This window comes from Equus caballus, chromosome X, assembly GCF_041296265.1.
Source record: "Equus caballus isolate H_3958 breed thoroughbred chromosome X, TB-T2T, whole genome shotgun sequence".
Lineage (NCBI taxonomy): Eukaryota > Metazoa > Chordata > Mammalia > Perissodactyla > Equidae > Equus > Equus caballus.
In genome coordinates this window covers 107,345,533-107,369,733 of record NC_091715.1, presented here as the reverse complement: position 1 = coordinate 107,369,733, position 24,201 = coordinate 107,345,533, and the positions used below count along the sequence as shown (strand labels likewise).

Genomic DNA, 24,201 nt, shown 5'->3' with positions numbered 1-24,201 from the left:
CATTGGAAAAAAAACTGTTCTAAATGTCCTGTGGCCGTGTTTATCCATTTATCTTAGTTTCTAGGTGTAAAATACCAGCTGAAATGCTTGCGTTTTTCCTCCACAGCTAAAACGGCAAACAAATAAGAAATAGTGTAGGTTTTATTACTTCTTATCTGTTATTTAAAAAATCTGCGTGTGAGACTCTTGGTTCAGAGTCCAAACTTAACAGAAATTATAACTGGATATGGAAAACAACTTTAGCTTTCTGGGGTAACTTGTCCTAAATATAAAAACAAAAAATTAAGGGACAGGAATCTATAACCAAAGGAGAGTAGAGCAGTAAAGCAACCATCTGGTGAGTTCAGGGCAAATACAAAGTCTCTACTTTTTGCCTGAACCATCTCGATGTCTGTCCACCCCTCCACTCTATTTTGCCTATGGAAACCTGACCTAAACTAAACAACTATTCTATATCATTAAGTTGTCCAGGAAGATGAAAGTTTAAATACACGTCAGACAAGCTGCAGCATCTGGCGCAATTCAGTAACGATGGTCTCCTCCGGAGAGCTTCAGTGTTGGAATAACTTTTAGAAATGAGGAGATTTGGTTAACCTATGTAAAGAAAATAATGTTCTTCTAGCCATATATTCTCCCTGTTCACAAGTACTAATATTCGCCCGATTCTCTCCCTTGGTAGGAAACATACAAAGTAAAACTCCATGAAACATCTCACTATATCTCTGATTCCATTTTGTTGCAGTCAGGTAATATACTCTGCATACAAATGATCAGCATTGTTAATCTTTCACTGTAATTGTTTAAAAATTTTTTTCACACTTCTTTTTTTTAACGTATTGATTAGTCCTAGGGGCTTCCCCCAGAGTAGAGGATAATGTCTTACAAAGTATTGAGTGCTACATAAAATTTAATAAGCTTAGATGCTCTCAGAGTTTGTTGATAGAACAAACTTAGTTCTCTCTTTAAAAGAGCATATAAGTTTAGATATATAAGATCGTTTTAAAGAAAGTTAGAAGTGATCACAGTTACATTTGTGTATGTCAACAGCTCCCTTCTAAACTGCACTACAAACCTCACTTGCCAAATTTACACACCTTTCAAAATAGAAGAGACTCAAGTCTAAATGTGATGTTTCTCATCAATAGACTGGGAAAAAACTTGCAACAAATATGACAGTGTTGTAATATCTTTATTATGTAAACAAGCCACACATAATAAGAAAAAACACTAAGAATCAAATAGATAAGGCAAAGGAAACAAAAAGACACTTTATAGAAGAAAATATTAGCAAATATATATAAAAGTTCTTATCTCACTAGTAAACAAAAATGTAAATTAAAAGAACAGTGGAATACCATTTCACCCATCTTATCAGTAATGTTTTTAAAAAGAAGAAAGTCAATTCTGGCAATCAGTGTGGTGACAGGGTAAACTGATATAATATCTTTGAAAAATAATGCATCGAATGTTCATACCTTTTAACCTAGTAATTCTACTCCTCGGTTTCTACCCCAAGGGAATAATTCTAAACATAAAAAAAAAGCTATAGGTACAAGATGTTCAGCGCAGCATTATTTATAATATTGAAAAAAATGAAAACCTAAATACTTCAAAGCAGAGGGATGATTAAGTACAGCAATACACAGCTGCCTGGAATATTTTGCTGCATTTTGAATGATGTTAAGCTGATCTACATAATATGGGGAAATGTTATCGTGTAATGTTAAGTGAAAAGAACAAGATACAAAACTATATACATGGTAAGCCTATCACTCTATGAAAAAATTCTATAGACGTGAGGATTTTTAAATCTATTCTTTTCAGTATTTTCCAAATTTTAATTAACTCACAGCTTAATGTTTTTCAATATATTTTAAAATGTCACGTTTTTACTCACAGCACTTTCAAATGCACTGCCTTCTTTTCAAAAACATTTCTATCTAAAGCAAAACCCTGTGCTTGGAAAGACATGAAATATCATAAAACCTGTCATAAAAAATATCAAATTATTTTATTCATTATCATTTTGGATATAAGTGTAGAGGATCTTCTACCTATGTGCCAAGGCAGCTGAAGCATGTAGGGAGCAGCTCCAGTCAGGTTTCTCTCAGCATCCACACCCCTTCTCTCTCTAGCCTCTTTCGGAACCCATCGCTGCTCCCAGCACCTGTGAATATACTGTGCCTATAAACCCATGGCAGCAGAGGGAATGTTAATGATTGTTTCTCACATTTTGGGGACAACCAAAACCAATTTCTTTTTTCCCCAAATAGAAGCATCAAAAAGGAGCCACTCATCCAAGTATTTTTATTCTGCTTCTAACAGAGAACAAATTTTTAAGAAAGCAGGGGTGGGGTTTATTTTTACGATGTATACATTGCCTAGTTTACTGTTAGATTTTATAAATAATACCCTTTGCAGCATCTACCCTAGGGCAAAGGTGAACGGCATTCCATTCTTTTAGAGAGAAATACCATATGTCTCCTTTTTTTCACCCTCAAATCCCTCTTTGCAATTGCGATCCCTCCTTTGACATTTTAATGTAATATCGACCCATCTCCACTCTTAGGAAGCTGAAATCCTAGTAAAGAGAGAGAGAGAGAGAGAGAGAGAGAGAGAGAGGGATTGAGAAACACTTTAGGAGGTTGCACTTACACTCCAGCAGTTTTTCCAGAAACAAGAGAGGCAGTAGTTCTTATTTTTGTGATGTCAAGTTGTAGACTGAAATTCAGCAAAAATCTTCTTTTCTTGACGCGAGGGATGTAAAATACATTCTAGGATATGTATTCGGTATGATCCTTTGTTCTAGGTGTGAGCTTTTCTTTTTCTAAACTTTTTGGGTCTCATTCAAGGAAAGAGAAACAACATTATTTTGAAATTCTCTTAAAGGCGCCTTTCAAAGCATCTCCCACGGGAAGATATCACGACAGCTCAACACTGGTGTATTTCAGTAAGAATCGAGTCCGATTTTTTTCAACACGGCTGTATACTTTGCAGGCCCCCAAATTTGTGCTTTCATAGTCATCATTAATCAAATAGCCAGAAACACCATCTTTAGCCAACCTGAGTTTCGTGGGCTAGAAATTAGCTCTGATTAGAGATTATGTTCATTTTGAAGGCATCGCTGTTATTCGTGTGCCTTAGAGTCGCGGGCTTTTGTCAGGGCTGGAGCGGGCTCGAGAGAGGCTGAAGCGCCGTGGGCGGCAAGTCTGAGGGCCCCCGGTCGTTAACACACGTTTCCATGGGGTGCCCACACTTTCTCCCAAGACGCTCAGCTTGGCGTGCGCGGCGGGAGCGAGTGGACCAGACTGTGACAGGAATAGAGAATTTATGTGAGGGACAGTGAGAAATAGAGTGCCCGGCTCAGTTCCCGGGTCACTGTGGCTCAGGGATTTGCACGAGTTTATCACTACCATTAACAGCTATTTGCAGAGGGTTGTTTACCGCCTGAGTGCGCTACAACCAGAGAGCCGAGCCCACTCCGGGACCCAAGCCACGCCCCCTCGCCCCTCAGCTCCCCTCCTGCCCCTCAGCTCCCCTCCTGCCCCCCAAAGTAATTAACTCAGGGCCGCCTTCGTGCCAGACACTCCCATTGGCTCCCATCCCATCCAATGAGAACCTTGCAACAGTTTCACCTGGCTCCCGCTTCCCAAATAAACAAACAAACCGTCCCGCGAGCGTGCCAGCTCTTTTCCCCGGCGCCGCCCGAGACGGTTGCGCTCCGCCCCCTCCCGCCACCTCTCGCCCCCTCCAGCCAATCGAGCCAGGGCTGTGCAGCCCCCGCCCGGCCCCGATCGGGGGCCGCTCTCTCCTCCGCCCTTCTCGGCCTTCTCCTGCCCCCTCGTGCCTTCGTGGACTCCTCGTTAGGACCAGTTTGGCAGAGAGCCCCGCCTCCTCCCGTTGGTCCTCCCGTGGCCCACAGGCCAGGAGATTCACCGAGAGGGTCTAGGCCGGGTAGGAGGTGGCCCCGCCTCTCGCGCCCGCCGCCGCCCCCTCCCTTGCACACCTCTACTAGTGGCAGCTCGAGCCCCTCCACTGCGCCGGTAGCAGGAGCCGCCGCGGCCCCCGCGTGAGGCAGCGGTCACGTGTTGTTTTGCCTGCCGCCGGCCGCGCTGAGTGGAGTGGGCGGGGGCGCGGGCCGAAGCGGGAGGGGGCTGGGGCGGGCGGACAGGGGTAGACGGCCTCTTCCCCAAACCCTCCCTTCACCGACCCCCCCTCCCCCTCGCTCACCTTAAAACCATCGTGCATCACCATGGCGAGTTGCTCCTCTGCTCGCGACCAAGCGACAAGGAGAGGGAGAGCTGCAGCAGCGGCAACAGCAGCAGCTCTAGCTGCGGTGGCGACCACCCCACTTCTTTCCTCGGGAACCCCGACCGCACTCATTGGGACCGGGTCGTCCTGTCCGGGAGCCATGTGGCTCTCTACGGCCACTGGCTCCCGGTCAGACTCCGAGTCCGATGAGGAGGACCTCCCCGTCGGGGACGAAGTCTGCAAACGCGGATACCTGCGGAAGCAGAAGCATGGGCACAGGCGCTACTTCGTGCTCAAACTCGAGACCGCCGACGCCCCAGCTCGGCTGGAATACTACGAAAATGCCAGGAAGTTCCGGCACAGTGTCCGCGCCGCGGCGGCTGCAGCAGCGGCGGCCGCCTCTGGCGCCGCGGTCCCCGCGCTCATCCCACCGCGGCGCGTGATCACCTTGTACCAGTGCTTCTCGGTGAGCCAGCGAGCCGACGCAAGGTACCGACACCTCATTGCCCTTTTCACCCAAGACGAGTATTTCGCGATGGTGGCCGAGAACGAGTCGGAGCAAGAGAGCTGGTACTTGCTGCTCAGCCGCCTCATCCTCGAGAGCAAGCGCCGCCGCTGCGGCACGCCCGGCGCGCAGCCGGATGGAGAGCCGGCGGCGCTGGCGGCTGCAGCGGCGGCGGAGCCACCCTTCTACAAAGATGTGTGGCAGGTAGTAGTCAAACCCAGGGGGCTGGGGCACAGAAAAGAGCTGAGCGGCGTGTTCCGGCTCTGTCTTACCGACGAGGAGGTTGTGTTTGTGAGGCTGAATACCGAGGTGGCCAGCGTGGTTGTCCAGCTCCTGAGCATCCGTCGCTGCGGGCACTCAGAGCAGTATTTCTTCTTGGAAGTCGGCAGGTCCACCGTCATCGGTCCGGGGGAACTCTGGATGCAGGTTGATGACTGTGTAGTGGCCCAAAACATGCATGAGCTGTTTTTGGAGAAGATGAGAGCCTTGTGTGCAGACGAGTACAGAGCCCGCTGCCGCAGCTACAGCATCAGCATCGGCGCCCACCTGTTAACCCTGCTGTCCGCTAGGAGGCACCTGGACGTGCTGCCGCTGGAGCCCAGCGGCTGGCTCAGAAGGTCCCGCTTTGAGCAGTTTTGCCACCTCAGGGCCATCGGTGACGGGGAAGACGAAATGCTCCTCACCAGGCGCTACATAACGCCCAGCGAGCCTGTACACCCCTCGAGGAGAGGAAGACTGTACGTGCCCAGAGCGCGCAGGTCCAGGAGAGCAGTTTCAGTGCCAGCCAGCTGTTTTCGCCACTTAGCACCCAACCCGGTGCGTGCTCCGCGCCCTGCGGAAGCCCCCAACCTTGGAACTTGCCTGTCTCCAGAAGCATCTGGTTCTGGCTCTGGTAACTCTGGGGAGGAAGGCAATCCTGAGGGCAAAGAGGGTCAGGAAGGAAATGGAGGCGACTACATGCCCATGAACAATTGGGGCTCAGGAAATGGCCGAGGCTCAGGAGGTGGCCAGGGCTCAAGTGGCCAAGGCTCCAGTAGCCAGGGCTCAGATGGAAACCAGTGCTCAGGTGGAGGGCAGGGCTCCGGAGGTGGCCAGGGCTCAAGTGGCGGCCAGGGGTCAGGGGGCCAAGGTGCAGGAGGAAACCAGTGCTCAGGAGATGGCCAAGGCACCACAGGTGGTCATGGCTCAGGTGGTGGCCAGGGAGCTGGAGGTGGGCACGGCTCAGGCAGTGGCCAGGGACCTGGAGATGGCCATGGCTCAGGCGGCGGCAAGAACTCTGGAGGGGGCAAAGGCTCAGGAAGTGGGAAAGGCTCTGATGGCAATGGTGAACGTGGAAAATCTCTGAAGAAAAGATCCTACTTTGGCAAATTAACTCAAAGCAAGCAACAGCAAATGCCACCACCTCCACCATCTCCACCTCCACCTCCGCCAGCTGGAGCAACAGGTGGAAAAGGGAAGTCCGGGGGAAGGTTCCGACTTTATTTTTGTGCTGACAGAGGAGCCACAAAAGAGCGCAAAGAAGCCAAAGAAGTCAAAGATGTAGAGAGCCCCGAAGATGCAGCTCGGGGTCCCCACAGAGTCAGAGCTTTTGATGAAGATGAGGATGACCCATACGTGCCAATGAGGCCAGGGGTGGCTGCCCCTCTCGCAAGCTCCAGTGATTATATGCCAATGGCTCCTCAAAACGTCTCTGCTTCAGAAAAGCGCCATTCTCGATCACCTTTTGAAGATTCAAGAGGGTACATGATGATGTTTCCCAGGGTGAGCCCACCCTCTGCCCCAAATCCTCCAAAAGCACCAGATCCTGAGAAAGAGGATGACTCAAAGGATAACGACAGCGACAGTGACTACATGTTTATGGCTCCTGGAGCCGGTGCAATTCCAAAAAACCCCAGAAATCCTCAGGGAGGCTCTTCCTCCAAAAGTTGGAGCTCCTACTTCTCTCTGCCAAATCCACTTCAGAGCTCCCCGTTGGGCCAGAGTGACCACAGTGAGTATGTTCCAATGTTACCTGGCAAATTACTGGGGAAGGGCCTGGACAAAGAAGCCTCATCTCAGGGGGACCCCAAAGATGCAGCTTCAAAGCCTTCAGTTGAGCGGTCATTCTCAAAGCCTGGAGATGGGGGGTCACCTTCAAAGCCTTCAGATGAGAGCCCCCCCAAGATCAAGGCTAAGAGACCTAACCGACTTTCTTTTATTACAAAAGGAAATAAAATCAAGCCAAAACCACAAAAGCCCACACGTGAGCAGAGAGAAGCTGACAGCTCTAGTGGCTACGTCAACGTTGACTTCACTAAAAGAGATAGCAATACACCAGCACCCTCTACTCAAGGACTGCCAGGTTTGTGGGGCATAATTGCTGACCCCAGACGGTCAGTCTTTTCTAATTACGTGAATGTTGAGTTCGGAGTGCCATTTCCAAATCCAGGAAACGACCTCTCACATCTTTTAAGAGCTATTCCAGGTGCCAACCCTCTCTTTCTGGACGGTGCTAGGTGGCCACTTCTGCCTCTTCCTCCCAGTGCTACAGGGAGCAATGCTAATGAGGAAGAGGGGGACTACATTGAAGTGATGTTCAACCCAGCAATGATACCAGCCGTGCCTTTTGCTGACCGTGCCATTCGCTATGATGCTGAAACAGGTCGAATCTATGTGGTCGACCCATTTTCTGAGTGCTGTATGGACATTTCTCTTTCTCCCAGCCGATGCTCTGAACCACCACCTGTAGCTAGGCTGCTGCTGGAAGAAGAGCTAGAGAGAAGACGCCCACAAAGCCGTTCGCAAGGTTTCTTTGCATCCACCAGAGCCGCTGTCTCAGCTTTCCCAACCGACAGCCTGGAGAGAGACCTCTCCGCCTCCTTAGCCTCGGCCGCCGCTTTGGCCGCTGCGCCAACCTTAGGCGTGGGCCGGGCTTTAGCCGCCGCCTCCGCCCTCGCTGCGGCCCCGGGCATCGGCGCAGCTGCCTCGGGCTTCGAGGCCGCCGCTGGATTTGACTCCGCCTCCGTCCGCTGGTTCCAACCTGTTGCTAATGCTGCTGATGCCGAAGCAGTAATGGGGGCCCAAGACGTTGCCAGTGGCTCGAACCCTAGAGCCCAAAACCCATCTTCAGACCTTGACGGAGATGAGGACGGGACTGGCGAGGCTGCGGCTGCAGCTGCCGTCCCCCCCACACCACCTCGCCGCCAGATGCCGAGACCCCCCGAGCAAGAAGATTCTGACGACGACGACGACACATACGTGAGAATGGACTTCGCCAGATCTGACAACAAGAAGTTCGACTCTCCCCGAAGAGGTTGGTAATTTTAGAATTCATTTTTCTAAAGTTAATGGTTATTGGTTAATGTATTCATGCGCTACTGTGTCTACAATGTTGAGAAAAAGTCAGTATTTCAGTAACTGGTGCCTATTTGGCGTGGAAAATAGAATTCACTTTTAATTATTCCTGCAATACTTTGCGATCTTTGCGAATATGTAAGTTTTAATCCAATCATAAGTTTCTTTATCTGGAAAGAACTGATGATCATTTATTTAAACATTGGTTCTACTTTGTAGGAGTAGTTAAAACTTAAGGAGATATATCATGAGCATGCTTTCAAAGATCCGTCCCTAACACTTAATGATTTGTACAAACAGGACATCGTTAACTGAATCCCATCAATTCATTTTCAAGTCAAGAAATAAAAGCTACTTTTCTACAAATGCCCATGTTTAACTGTAGGAATTTTACTAAGAGCACAGAATATTAAGCAGTATTAATAAACCATTAACATTTCAGCGAGAATGACTTTCTCCTCTGAGTTACTTTTTAAAAAGCAGTCATTGTTATGCTAGTTTGCTGTGATTTGCCAAGAAAGTTAAATCTCGATTGTTAGCATGATTGTCTGGAGGGAACAAAATATAAATAATCCAAAACAACAGGTGATGAAAAGAAGAGAGTATTTGGCTCTGGAATGTATTTTTGTGTTGATTTGTTTTGTTTTTACACAGGATAAATTGCCAGAAACCTCGAGTATTCCTTTCCTCTGTCATTAGTAGTGACAGGCAAGTCACCTTCACTGTGCCTCATTTTCTTCATGTAGCTCCCCAAAAGAGGGTATGGTGACAACTTGATAATGGGTATGAATATTGTTTGAAAGCTTTAAAAAGCATTTAAAATGTCTAATTGGTGTGTTTTCTGGGAAATCCAGGAAAGCAAGATAATAAGACTGGAGGAAGACCTGACCCCGGGGCAGCCTGCCCTGGAACAGCGAACATTTTCTAAAGGGTTGCTTTCCCAAAGGAGAAGGAAGAGTAGGAGGTGTCAGACCTGGAAATAAGACTTCGAGTAGATCTACTGTGTACATTGTGCAATGTTGTTATCAGTGTGTCTGGAGACATTCTCAAGAAATGATTTTGGAAGATGATGTCTCCATAGTCTCAACCTCCTTCCCTCTTGAGTAGAATGTGCTTCTTTCTCAGTGAAGGGAAGGGATGGACCCCAGCAGTTTTCATTCCAGTAGTCAGTTTAGTGGAGATTTTTGCTTTGCTTGCTTTGTGGAATGCTTTTGTGATTGGATCTCTGCCCACTGTGCTTGATCAGGCAGAACAAGTCGGGGACTGATCACAACAGTCACCTAACAAGCTCCCTATTTAGTGCAGGTGTAGCCCTCCTCCCTTCCTCCCCCTGCTTTAGAAAACTTGCCATACAAAAACTCACATTTGCGGCACGGACACATTCAAGAGTGATCGTTAAAACGACAAAAGGGTGCTTTGGCTTGCCAAAGGATGCACTTCAGATCTCCTTTAAATTGTGAGCCCCCCCCAACACGCGGGCACATACGGATCACCACTACTACCAGAACCATGAATTTAAAATGTGTAATTATATTTCCAAGAATTTAATTCTGTGAAGTACACCTGGAAATTGGTCTCAAGCTATTATTTGAGCCTAACTGCTGAAGACATCGTTTATGATATTGATGTAGGTATTCCATAGCTGCCTGTGTCCCCATGGTACTTTGGAAAGGACAAGTTTTCATAGATGTTTGCCTGCACTTTCCAAAACTTTTTGTTTAGGCAAAGATTAAAATTAGTGAAATCTTCTTGTTCCTTAAATAAACCCTGACTTCTCAAGGATTATCTAGATTTAATTATCATTATTTTGGCATAAGTTACTGATTTATAAATAACTTTAAATGACTTCGTAGCTACATTGGAGATTTAATGTTCTCTGAATGTATCGTTCATGGAGGAAATTCCTGCCTTTATTGAGTGAGCTTGAAATAAAAGAATGAATGTCGAAGCCCTTTGGAACTTTAAAGCACTTTACAAATATAAGATATTTTTAGTTTGTCATTGGATTAACACTGAAGTTTCAACAGTTTCAACTGATGATTTAGTTTCTTACAAAAATGGGTGGTCCTGATGGTGATTGAGGCACATAATTGGCTGAGATATATAAAAAGAAGGATATATAGAAAGAACCCATTGCAGGAAATGACTTTTGTTACCATTTTAATGTAAGTTGATATGTTAGAATGTTGTCTGTGAGGTGTTAACTACAGGCTACATAATTCTGATCACTTTTTGACTATAAAGCCATAGAATAATTTTCCCCCATTTCTGATCTCTCTTCACCCTCCTATCTCACATTTAAAAATATATATCATGTTAGAAAACAAAAAATATGCTTTGACAAAGGAACAAAGGCACAGATTTTATTAGGAGTTATGTATCACAAAGGGTAGTTTTATGGCAAGTGCTTAGAACAGTGCCTGGCACATAGTAAGGGTTGCAGGTGAATTATTATACAACTGTTATCATTGTTGTCATTGTTATTATTATTATTACCTTTGGAAACACAAAGCTAAATTAAAGTTCTCTGTCCTCCTCAAATCCCACTTTTTAGTTAGTCTTTCGTTTAAAATAATTTACATGGTTATTCAGAGTTGGGATCTTTATAGTTGGGACCTCTTTATAACTTAAGTGAAATGAAGTGAAATTTTAAGGTAGTGAGACAGCTTTGTGCACATAACACAAAATTAATATATAATCTCACTTACCTACAGTCACATTGCATATAAGCATTTTAAAGCCATTTGTTCAAGACAGTTAGAAAGAAGCGCCCAAAAATATAACCTGGACTTGACTTTTTTATAAATAAAAGAATTTAAAAATTATGAAGTCCACATTTTAAACACGTGGGTTATAAGCATTAGCTTTTAGGAGGAGAACATAGTTTCTTATATGGTTTAGTCTGACTCTTGACCCCTGTGTGCATTTTTGCCTTTTTAACTGCTGTATCTGATGTAGAATTCAGTTTGAAATGACTTAAGTTGAAAAATTCACTGATTTTTCCATTCCAGAGATAAGAGGATAAGGGCAGCTCTAGGAGGAGTCAGAGAATTGGTCAGTCAAATTAGTAGTGTTGTGATAGCATTTGGTATTAAAAAGCACAAAAAAAATCTGTAGTAATTACCTTTTGAGAGTTTAGACTGGGTTATTAACATGAAGGAAATGTAAGCTTCTTTCCAGTGCACTACTGCTAAATCCTCTTGCTATAAATTATAGACGCTGAGAGCAACCTGTTTTTGTTGTATTGGATTTATTATAAATTGCTAGAATAAAATCTCCATGTAGCAGAGTTTTCTCAGTCACCATTAATGAGTGACTTATTTTCGGCCATATTCACCCAGCCTCAAAAAAAATTGGACAGTTGTTTGGAGTCAGGTATTTGGCCTATAACAATGAAGGAGAACTTCATTCAGTTAAAGTTAACTAAAGTTGTTGGCAATCATTATTCATTTGCATTCATTCTAAGAGTGATATTTCCAGGGTAAAAATTTCGGCCATTAGCAAAACATCTGTAAACAAGGACCAAGACTTTAATTGAGCATAGCAGAATTATCACACATGCATAAAACCTCAAACAAGTTCACTTACTTTCTTTTTCTCTCCCTAATCACCAAACGTGAACCAAAATACCTTGGAGTCATCGGCAGGGAGCTGTTTTCAGAACAAATGCGGGCTTCTTAGCGTGGCCCGAAATTTTTGTGTTGGAACAGGTGAGGGTAACCAGTACAGGGAGAAGTAAGGAATATTGTGCGTGATTTAAAAGGAGTTGTTAAACTGTCAACTTGTTGATTAAGGGAGTGCTTTACAGTTGCATACTGCCTTATAATTTGCAAAGCACATTCACATCCATTGTTATACTGGAGGACGGTAGGTGCTGGAACAGAAGAGTCTTCCCATGGTCCAAGAGGTAAGTGGCAGAGCTGAAAATCAAACCCATACATCTGATTTCAAGTCCCCTGCTCCACCGAGCACTCCACACTGCCCTTTAATCAGATGTTCAATCTGTTGTTTTCCTATTGATGAAAGATTATTGTATAGGCAAGAATTGGGGGATGTTACAAATTTTCTTGAATTTGATAGTAGCAAATTTTGTTGTACCTCATTCAGACCGTTGTAACTGTGAACCATCTGCCAGAGCTTGGGTAATTTTCATTATATTGAACTGTTTGCCATGGCTCTTAGAATAAAAGAATTTGACCTGTACTGGAATTGAAAGTTTTAGATCTGGTCTAGGGAGGAGTTTGCTAATCTTTACCTCCCAAACGCAAATAGTGTGTGTATCTCTTTGGGTCCCACAGAAACATTGAAAGGAACAAAAATGAAAAGGAGGGTGCATTCAGTAAACTTCCATTAATGGTCATTTCCTTAACTGAAGTTAGATATCTTTGGTTTTCTTAATAATCCATTGGCATTTGCCACTTTGCATTTGCCACTTACAGCAAAAAAGTCTTTTAATTTCACTTTATCCATATGTATAAAATCTGATATTCCAATCTAAACCATCACAATGGGCAAAACAGGATAAATTGAGACAAGTGGAAGAAAAAGCACTGTAGAAATAGATGCTCTTTATTTGTTTAAAAAGCAGACCTGCTTCTGACAGTCAGGCAGGTAGATTTTAGAAGCCTTGAAAATCAAATCCTGTCCTTGGGACATAAAAATCCTCACTTAAAATTAAATTCATTTTGTTTAGCACCATTTTTTTTAGTGTTTTAAGACTATGTAAAAGTAGCCCAGACATTTTATTGGCAGTATTGGAAAATAGCTTTTGTAAAATGTTTAATGAAAGCCTGCAGTATGTTTTGTCTAAGAGGTGCTGCCAGGCTCTTAGATGGTGAGGATCATTTAATGGAAAACATTACTTGGTCCTGAGTGAAAAATGAGAGATTAAAAAGGCTACCTTTTATAATAATGAAATGAATACATTATAACACATTCAGGTTTTACCACAACTATCAGATTGCTAACTTTAAAGCTATTGATAAAATTGCCAAGATAATGTGCTTGCCGTATGAACTCAAAATATATTCTCTAGCAATGCTGCACTACAGCTTGTGCACTACACTTGTGCAGCTACAGGCCTTACATTTCCATCTTCTTCTGGAAATGTAGGCTGAACACTTGAGAAATATGAATTTTTAAAGATTTAAAAAAATATATAGACATATATCCTATTTTAGATTCTTTTTAAGAAAGGGCACCTTACAATTTCTGGCTGAGGATTTAATTACTTTTAGAACTAATGGAAAATATGTACTTAAATATTTATTTAGTGAAATGAGAAAGTTATTGCTATTTTTCCCTAGTTTCTAGACACCTCTTATTGCTTAGCATTGCGTTGGTTGTATTATGTGAGTCTTACCCTCATGTGCCCTTTGCCGAACGTGTGTCCCTAATTTCAGGAAAACATGCCCTTGGCTGGTTTCCGTGGCTGAAAAGGCAAGGGTCACTCTGGGAGTCCCATGGGGCCTGTGGAGGACTTATACCCCCAGATGTTGCTCGTTCCTGGTTCACAGCCTGCTTGGGCTTAGCTTGCAGGAACAGCCTTCCTTGCAGGGCTCCCTATTCTGCAGGTCCAAGGCTATGCTGCCTGCTCTACTCTCAGTTGTTGGCACAGAGGCAGCTGGGATGGTGTTTAAAGCTATTTTCATGGTTGGATTGACCACGATATGTTTGATGCTAGCCAGACCTTCTGGATTTACTGAATATCCAATTCCCCATAAACTGTAGTCTCTTTAGCTTGTTTTCACAATTTATATAATTTGCCTCTCTATGATTACTAATTTTCTACTTTTAGACTTGAAACTTAGAGAGAATATCAATGAAGTCTCTAAGTTCATCTTGAAAATTATTCACATGTACACCCATGGTGCCCTTGAAAATCTGACCAATAAATGTGATTTTTAATTCCTGCTTTTTCATAAGTTGTGCCTCGAGCCTTGAAGGCATACCAACACTGTCCTCACCCTCAGACCTGCCCTCTCCCATGAAGGACTCCTTATTGCGGCTGAAGCTCTTACATAGTTTCCTTTCCACAGTCACCCTGTCCCTAATTATTCTAGCTGCTTGAGTTTAGGGGACACTATTCCTATTGCCATGGCTAGAAGGGATATTTTCCTGGAGTTCCAAGTTGAAACTTCAAATACATCTTCCCACAGAAATGATGTTATAAATGACGGTCGGGTGTAGTCAAAGTAGTTCCTCTGTTAGTTCAGGAACTACATTAGGTTTGATAGAGGCATGTGTAGACAAACCTATGAACCTATCCACCATTTATTTATAGCACTGTTTCTATGGAATAATTTATTCTGAGTTTCAACTAAACAATGAGCCTTGGAATATGTCTCTTTTGTAAATTGTAGACTGCCTATATTAGAATTCTAGTAACTTGCATTCTTTAAGTCTGCAGTAACTAGGCAGCAGAGTGAAGTGGCCCAAGTGTGTGTTGGGAGGTAGTAGAGAAGCTGACCTGGGATGAAAATCCTGTGGCTGATCCCCATATAGTTTGTATCCAGATAATCAAGACTGGAATGAACTTGCATAAGTGGTCCAGGGCCCACTAGTGAAGGGCAAGTGTGAAACAATTGAGCTGACCTTTGAGGAGATGGAGGTTTACAACTGCTATCCATTTCCCTTGCAGATTCTTTTGACTATTCTGTCACAAAACTCTTGCCACCATGGAGAGAAACATATTTAATCTTCTGATCTATGGAGGAGACAATAGTCTGGTATGATTGGTGTTGTAAAAACTAGCAGCAATTATTGCTAGTTTTCACCCTTGAGGGACAGCACTTAGATTTTTATTAAGTCCTAGAGAATCATCCTCCTTTACATTCAGAGGTCACAGAAAGGTGTGATGATCTATTCTTATGGGGGAAAAATCAATCTATAAGCCAGAGGCAATGCTAAACTAAATAGTATAACTGTATCATTATACATTCATCTTTGAGGTATATGCTTCCATTTCTCTTCATTTCCTTTCCTTTGCCTTCAATGCTTTACTTGGTTGCCGCTGCTCGTGTGATCATCAGTCGACTGCAGGGATGGTATGTTGACTAATAAACAGAGTAAGGAATTTTCAAAAGAATTTGAAAAATATTTTTTTTGAGTTCTAGGAAAATTGGGGTTGAAAAGATAAGTAAGGCAATGAGATTGGGGAGAGTGGAAAGAGAATGAGAGAATAACTGGATATATTGTTATAGTTTTGGCTTTCTCTGGGCAAGGGAGCCATTGCTGTTTTGGACTTCAAACTGTAATAGAGGCATGTTTATGATTCATATAAAGAAGTCTGGAATGCCCTGGAGGAACTGCCTTCTCGGCTGGCCCTACAAATTTCCAGGGATATTGAAGTCATGTGTGCTTTATTAGCATACTAAAGATTAATGTTCAGGTTTATATCATTATACAAATTGAAACAGAAAAGTTTACTTCATTCATTTTTGAGAAGAAAATGATACCTGCCAGGTTTTGGGGGTAGCAGTAGGAAAATGTTTTGACCCATCCGAGTCCATTAAGGTTTTCTCTCTTGTAGAGAAAAATTGCTTGAAGAGCATACCTCCCGTTAAAAGGGGTGGAATTAACTTGTCATTAAAAAGATCTTTGCTTAATCAGAAAGAATACCCAATACAGTAATTATTTATAACCTATCAGTATCGAGTGGAAATAATACATCAAAAACAGCCCATGTTATTAAAGACATCACCATTTACTTTTGTGGTGGTGAAATGATATCAAAATCAACAGGAGACAGCGCTAAGATATGATTGTCAGCCCTTTGGTAGTCATTTTGCAGACTGTTTCTGATGGAGTTTTAATCCTGAATTGCCTTCCTTTGCCACCCAGCAAGCTTCTGAGTTACTTCCTTATGCTGTTCTTTGGAATGAGCTCAGGGAATGTAAACTCATTTTAATATTGGCCTGAGTAAAACAGGATTATAATGGTAAATCTGTGGCTCAAGTTCCCATAATTCATTTCCAAAGCAAATTAAATTATTTTTGGATTATCTTGTTTTGGATAGCATTATTCCTTTCCACCAGCATGGTTAATCAAGAGTTGACAAATATATTTTGTAAAGTAAACTTGAAATCACACCGTTATTTGCTAGGTTTTAGTATAATATCAAGCATTCACCCAATGCTGGTATAGGAAAGCAATTGAAATATAAATCAAATTTTTAGTTGAGCCTCTGTCATTTAATAGAAGTAAAGAAGAAAGCAAAACAACTCTAATAGCAACAGATACCCCTTATTTCAGGCTTAGTATAATGTTGATGGGGTAGTTATATGGAACTTTATAAATTTGTATCTTTCTGGAAAAAATGTATACGGAGTGTAGCATATTGTATAGGTTAGTAAGAAATCCCCTTTAAAGCACATGCAGTGTGCTGTAATGAACATATTTTTATATTAAATTAGGTGAGATACCTTTCTAACCTTAAATTTCTGCTAAAAATACCTAGTTGATAGTATCTGCAAAATTCTATGCTGCTAGTCTAGCCTAATTTTACAGCAGATAATTGAGTTGCTAATATGCACTCTCACAGTTAACCTATGACTATCGTGGACACCTTTTATGCTGTTTAAACCTGATAGACATGTAGAATCTAAAATTTCCTAAACCCACTGGTGACAGGAAAATTTAATATCTTTACTAATCTACGGTGTTTATTTTTTAAAAATCTTTTAATGTGGAGGAGCGGCCCTATACAATGAATCAGGACTAATAGCCGCAAGTAGGTGGAAGGGGAATGGAGACCTTTGATGCTTCATCCAGCTGCAAGTGTTACATTTTTAAAACTTGTGATGAAAGAATGAATGGTTAAAATGTATACTGCTGGTTTAAGGCAAGATCTTGTACTTGAAGCCTACTCTGGGGGATGCTTTCCATGGATTCTTTGGCTGTAATGATATAGAATACTTGGTACTTTGATGTGACCTGATCTTAAAGTAACACTAGCATCCCATAATCAATTTGCTGACCATTTATCCCCATTCCTTCTCCAGTCCAGCGCCTTCTTCAAGGTACCAGACCCCCTTCCTCTGCCCCACTCCCGATTATGCACCCTCTCAATAAGCAGAAGGCCAAGAGAGTAATACCAGAACTTCTTTTTATTAGACAGATGGGCATTTCAATCAAATCTCCTTTGCAGGTATGATTTTACTCTTTTAGAAGAAATTCAGTAATCAAGTCTGGAGACTATCACCAAGGCTGTGCTTAAATCCCTTGTCTTGTGCCACATAAGCTGATGAAGGTATAATCAAGCATGTAGGAGAAGATAAAAATTCTCTTTGTCTGCCTAATGCCTGGCTCACTTGCTGGCCCTCCTGGGAGGAAGTAGAACAGTGCATGCATGAACAAAGCTGCTATCCACCAGAAATGTCAGAGTGGCAGCCTGGGGGCAAAAGGAGTAACTACCCTTGCACCTTTCCTGGGCTTGTGCTGGTGTTTGTCACAGGCAGTCAGCACAGTTAGGCATGTCCATGCCAAGGCAGTCTCCTCAATATGGCTCTCAAAAACTACTAGTTCAATTTTGCTTTGTTTTGTTTTAGAACAGGGTGGGGGTGAAAGCACTTCACGCTTTAATTTTGAAAATAACTTCTGTTTTGTCATCTTTTTTTTCTAGAGTGATTACATTGCCACAAAAACACATTTTAGAAGAAAAGTGATGTCTATGGAATTTCATCTTTGTCTACTCCAGATCTGCCTAAAAGAAAGAAAATTCAGAGGCTTCTGAATAGAAAGCAACCTGAATTTCTAAAAGCCTACAAGTGGATGCTGGCAGTTGAGTGATCCTAATACAGATCATTCATACTGCGGCCCTTGGATCCAGTGATTTTGAATTGAGAAATTCATACTATGTTTTTGTTTTCTGGTTTCTTTCCTCAATCTGTCTCTTTGAAAAGAAACAAATATCGTAATAGTTAGCAGCTCATGACTCTTTCTTTTCCCTCTTTTAAAAAAATGTTATTTACATATGTGTGAATGTGGCCAATAGCAATTTTACTGGTGTGTAGTACTTAGATTTAGTTTTGATGTTGAAAATCTTTTAAACAAGGGCAGGTAAAGAAAAAAGTTATGTTCATGAGAAGGTAGGTATGATCTGAAATCTTTTTTTCTGTGTAGTACATACATGAAAACATTTCTTGATCAAGGAATTAAATATCAACTGAACTGATATCTTGATGGGACATTTTCAGTATTTTAAAGGCAGAACCAAAGGACAGATTATCTCAGTTTTTGCTCATTAAAAAAACTGCAACATTCTGTCCACATTAAACGTCAACTAAACTAATACCTTGACAGAGAATTTCCAACATTTTAAGGGCGGAACTGAGGAATAGATTATCTCTTTGTCCATATACAACAGTGTGATGTTCTGCCTGCAAATCAATTGAGCATTTCCAAAACAACTATTTTTTTTAAATTTTGAAACCTACATTTTCCCCCTAAAAGAGCAAAAGTCTCCTGACAAAGCCCCTCTCTGCCTCTCTGGGCCTCCTCTCTTTCACCCTCCATTATCTCCCTCTTTCTGGCTCTCTCCTTGACCCACACTCTCCCTCCTATGCCCAGGGCTCCTATAAAGAGATCAGTTTCCCATATTCAAGAAATTAGTGTGTACATGTCAATCATCTGACTAAAACTTAAGCCAAAAGGAACCTCTTATAAGGCCTTGTTTCACTTTGGACACTGAGCCTATGTAAGACGTACCAAATTTTTAAAAGATCAGAGCAAGCTTCCCCCTCCTGTTTTTGCTTGCCTCTGATGGAAACTGAATTAAGATTTTAGGAACCTGGACCTTTGAGAACAGGACACTAACAGGTGGTGATCACAGAGGATAGGTACAAAGGTCTTGAAACTTGCTTAGAGCTTTGTTATGTGGTGGCACACAAATCACGACTTATACCATCACTGGCAAACCTCATCATATCAAAGATGGGTGTGAGTGTCTGTATAAGTGTGTGAATGCTAGTGTGTGTGTGCACATATTTGTGTGTATGCACACCTTTGTGTACCTGTATACATGTGATTGTAGATGTACCTGTTGTGTGTAACTCTGTTAAAAAAATCGCTTCGCATTTAACGTGCAACTTTGAAGTAGTGTAATATTTACCTAAAGTTTTTCACCACTCAATTTTGATGTCTTTAAACGTGTACTTCTATCTTCGAGCAGGCTTATAGTACATGTTGCTAAGCTAACTTTTCTGAAGAAGTGAGTAGACTTCTATTATTTTTCTTTGCCTACCAACCGAAGGGAAGGGGGGGGGCTCTTTTTTTTCCCTTGTGAATGGTGCTGAGGAGAGGATGTGACTGCAGTACCAATCACTACTCCAGTTACTGGTCACTGCCAGGGCATCAATTTCATCAGTTCCTTCAGACTCTTCTCTTTTCCCAACCTAATCAAATAATGCAGTGTGGCTTTTGTTCATTATGATAACAATGCACTCTTTAGGCAGCCTTTTTTCAAGCCTTCTGTCACCATTTTATTTTCAAGTAAGTTAAGTCATAATCGTTCAGAATTGTGGAAAGAAAATATTATTTGGGGGAAAATACTATATTGCTTTATTTGCATATTAGGTTCAGGGGCTGCCAGAAGACAGGGTACAGCACAGATGTAACACTTGCTGAATAAATGAATGGGAAACCTCATACACAACAGTACATACCAATAGTAACAGGTACAAATAGTCACAGGTACAGCATAACAAATATGCAATCTTTTTGACACTACTTCTTAGTTTACAGAGACAACTAATTTATTCAGTATTGTGCTGGAAGAATCTTTTTAGAATATGTGTACCAACATATCACTTTCCAGCTACCAGTTTATGCTGCTGTTAAGAAAAACCAATGATGGAACGATTTTTCTGTGATCTCTATCTTTAATTTGGTATCCGACATAGTAACTTGGTCAGTAAAAACTAAAACTTTACAGTTCCGACAGCTCATTACATTTGCTATTTCTGCTTCACAGATCTGCTTTGAGTTGCTTTGGCTTTGTCTTCCTTTGTAAATATTCTTATACTCTCTTTTCTTTGTAAACATCTCATTTGCAGTTTTGGGAGACAAGCTTGCAACTCTGTATAGTGTTTATATATATCTGACTTGCCTTTCCGTAGAGCTACTCGCAATAAATGTGTTCATGAACGTTATTTATGTGGAGACTCATTTTTTCTTAACAGTGTCGTCTCTACTTCATTATGAATATATTTTTCTGCTCAGTGGTTGAATTGACTGCATTTTCTAGAATAAAGCAGTTGGGATAATTTAGAGTTTAGGTTAAAGTTACTATGCCTAGAAATATGAGGCTTTTCAATAGAGTTAATACATCAACACTTGATTCTCCAAATGTGGTGGTGATACTAGTGTAGAACTTACCTGAGTTTTCATGTTGATAATGATAATGTGTGAATCCTATATTGAAGGAACTACTCGAGGAGATTAAGGTAATAAATCACAGGGTTTTTTTCTGTCTCCTTCCCTTGTCATTACTCTTGCCCTTTAAGTGACTCCCTTTTCATTTGCTTATTTTTAATCACTGGGAAGGCAAATATGGGTACATGGAAAATACACCAATGAATAGACAAACATTTTTGCATTGATGGTGTATAGAAGGATGGACAGATTGAATATCAAGAATAAATTAGCAAATTATATTGTCAGCCTTATCAGAAACCAAGGGTTCAAAGGAATGCTGGAAAAATAATTGCCTCCTTGATTCTTTACCAAATCACCCTTGCCACACAGAAGGGTAGTAAAAGTAAATAAGACTTTGGGATCAATGCTTGCCTGAGGATCAATGTGGGAGGGAGGGAATCTGTGAAATCAGATGGGCATAGAGCAGGGAGGCAGTTCTCACATCATGTATATTATCCACAAGATACATGGATTGTATATTTGCAGACAATTGAGTTCATTGTGCAGCTTGACCTTACTTGAAGCATCTGAGAAGTTGTGTGCCAAACAATATCACAATGAGAAGGTGTAATTAGATTGCCTTTATTATTACAAACTGTCCACAATAGAGACCATCTTAGAGTCTGTGTAAATAAAATGTATGTGCACATATACATATATATTCTGTTTTTTTTTTAAGATTGGCACCTGGGCTAACAACTGTTGCCAATCTTTTTTTTTTTTCCTGCTTTATCTCCCCAAAACCCCCGTACACAGTTGCATACCTTAGTTGCAGGTCCTTCTAGTTGTGGGATGTGGGACGCCGCCTCAGCGTGGCCTGACGAGCGGTTCCATGTCCATGCCCAAGATCTGAACCCTGGGCCGCTGCAGCGGAGCACGCGAACTTAACCACCCGGTCACGGAGCCGGCCCCTATACATATATATGCTTATCCCCACTTCAAGGGAGGCAATCTTTGTCATGGCATAACCCAAACATATTTTATTCATCTCAATCCCTGAAAGACAGACATGCATATCTGTGCTTATCAGTCTACATGATCTTTGTATACTCATTTGGTGATTCACATCTTAATGGGACTTGAATTCCTGGAACAGTAGGCATAGTCAGTGTGGTTGCTTTGACAATCAGCAGAACTCACTAGCTGGAAAGATTTACGTTGAAGAGTGCATGCACAGAACTTCAGCTTCTCCACTCCCCTAGTCTCATACAGAATAACCACATGCTTACTATAGAATGTGAAGGGGTTCTGTTTCTTTAAAGCATAAAACCTACTCAGAAGATTTTTTCAGGTACAACATGCCTAAGTACACACTAGTTAAGCACCTCCAGTGACTGCTTAGAAAAATATTACTAGGTGCTAATTGACCCCAAAGGGCATCTTAGAAATGCACCAAAATGCTTTTTTTAATGTTTTGAAAATAAAACTGCCCAAAGGCAGAACCTGGAAAATGTGAGTATGAAAATTTGTGTGGGTAAGCCAGATCACATCCCCTAATTTATAAAATGTGCAAAAGAGAAATTATGCAAAATTAATGCACAGAATGAGGTTGAACTGTATTCTGTTTTAGAAAAAGCAATTCATTTTCCCTCCAAGACATGCACGTTAATGGATGCTGGTTTTCAGGCAGCCACCTTAAGTCCCAGTTTGCTGCTTAAGTGTACTTCAGAGATAAGAAATGCAACCAAGCTGTACAAAATGAGACAATTTCCCTTCTGTCTCTTGTGCATGATAAATGCTAAAGCAATTAGGAACCAGTGTTGCATGCTACATTGGAATTTTTCAGCAATATCTGTGCTGTGCTACATAAATGGGGGAAACTTAGAAAAAGTCCTGAGAATTTAGGAGAAGACCATGAGTTAGCTTAATATTAAACATTTGGGTCTATAGAACTGAACTAGAAGCAATCCCCTTCTTGACTTTTCAATCTCAGAATATCCATTATAAATTCTTCTATTTCACTGGCAGTAATCTGAATTAGCATTTCAACAACAAAAGGCGCAAAGAAATATTGAAATGGAAAGCAGATATCTAAGTGTCTATAGAAAAATGTGAAGCTTACAGTTTATTCTATATTTCCACACTTGTAACCCCCAAGAAGATTTTCTACATTTTTGCATCATTTTCAGAGAATTGAATGCATGAAGGCCATGTTAAATATATCCATGCTCAGATTTTTGTTATTGTTTCATTTTAACTTTCTCAGAAGCAGTTTAAAAACCATATATCTGACATTGCTGTTTTACTTTTTTCCTCTTTATATTAAGACTATGCTCATTACAGGAAGATAGGCAGTATTGATGGTGGTGCTTAGACAGTGCTCAGAATTAAAGCTAAACATTATCACATTAATCACACAGTAGATAAAACCCATGTAAGGTATAGATACTGCAAAAAACCATTTTTGCAAGACTACCATGTCTTTTTGTGGGGATGTGACAGTAATACTTGGTCAACATTTTAGTTGTCAAGGTTCTAGTTTAGTCCCTTAACACCTTAGAAAACTATAGTTGACTCTCCCTTTGTGTAAAGCTGATATTTTGGAATTGAGTTTAGAATTACAAGGGATCTTAGACATGGTGTAGAGCAGGCCCCACCACCCTTCCAACTACTTCTCTATTTATCCACTTCTCTCCCTTGGAGAAGTTATTTTAATCGTCTAGCTTATCTATTAAAGTCATGATAGGTGGTCTGGTAGGTGAAAAGGATGAAATGATTGGAAAGATTTCTTCTTAGTCTAGAGTTTTATGACCCATGATACTCCATGAAAAATGACAGTTGCCATATAGGATTTGAAAATAGTGTTTTCTTCTCTCCCTCCCTGTTTTGGTACTCTCCACCCACATCAAGAAATGTCTTCATTACACCAGTGGTGCTCACAATATTTCACTTTGTGGATTCAGAGACTAAAACAATTTTTTCTACTTTTCCCACTTATGATAAAGTAAAACCCTGTATTGCTAGAATTAATGAGAAAAATATCTCATCTGAAACCCCAATTGCTAAATCACAACTGAAACAAAAGACTAGGCTATTCTAATACAAATATTCATATTACAAGAGACACATCAGATGACACCACATTGAAAGCCCTATGTGCCACATAGTAAACAAATAACTCTGGAATGATTTTGACCTACTGTTGTAACAAATATATACCCTGTGCTGGCACCAAGTCATTGTAAGCAATAAAATATAAGACTTCCACCTCTGACCAAGATAGATCAGATTTACCCTCCTAACTGAACAACCAAAAAAAATCTCAAAATATGAAACAAGGGCTTTCAAGAAACTAGACATCAAATAATAAAGGAGAGTGATTCCTAAGAGGTGAGAAACAAACTTGGTAAGCCCTACAACTGTCTTGTCTTACTGGCTTGAGAGCAATTTCAGGTCACGGTGCAGAGTCAGGGAATCCAAGCCAATTCCTTGAGTTAAAGAGATGGACTTCTAAGTCCAAGGAGGCAAACGGGGCTGGAATTCACTGGCTAGAGTATCATAGAAAAGGGAATTTCATAGACAGAGAACTCCATAGATCTATAGAGGGTCCTCCTTGAGAATTCAGCATAATACTGATCATTTCATGTATGTGAGAAAATTATCTGAGGCTATAGAAAGAACCACCTGAAAGGATTAAAGGTAACAGTGGTTGGCACTCACACAGGCTCAGAAATAGGACATTCTCCTACCAGCCAGAA

The 24,201-nt window shown here is 41.6% G+C and overlaps 1 protein-coding gene across 1 annotated transcript; it reads left to right on the top strand.

The window, feature by feature from the left end:
- The first annotated feature begins 4,169 nt into the window (after positions 1-4,169).
- On the top strand, positions 4,170-20,238 carry IRS4 (insulin receptor substrate 4). Its single transcript, XM_023633430.2, has 2 exons — positions 4,170-8,048; positions 17,712-20,238. The coding sequence occupies exons 1-2, from the start codon at positions 4,253-4,255 to the stop codon at positions 17,714-17,716; spliced, it is 3,801 nt and encodes a 1,266-aa protein (XP_023489198.1). The 5' UTR covers positions 4,170-4,252; the 3' UTR covers positions 17,717-20,238.
- Positions 20,239-24,201: the final 3,963 nt, after the last annotated feature.

Bases quoted from the DNA above. Each gene is read 5' to 3' on its own strand.
- IRS4 (XM_023633430.2), top strand. From the start codon at position 4,253: ATGGCGAGTTGCTCCTCTGCTCGCGACCAAGCGACAAGGAGAGGGAGA.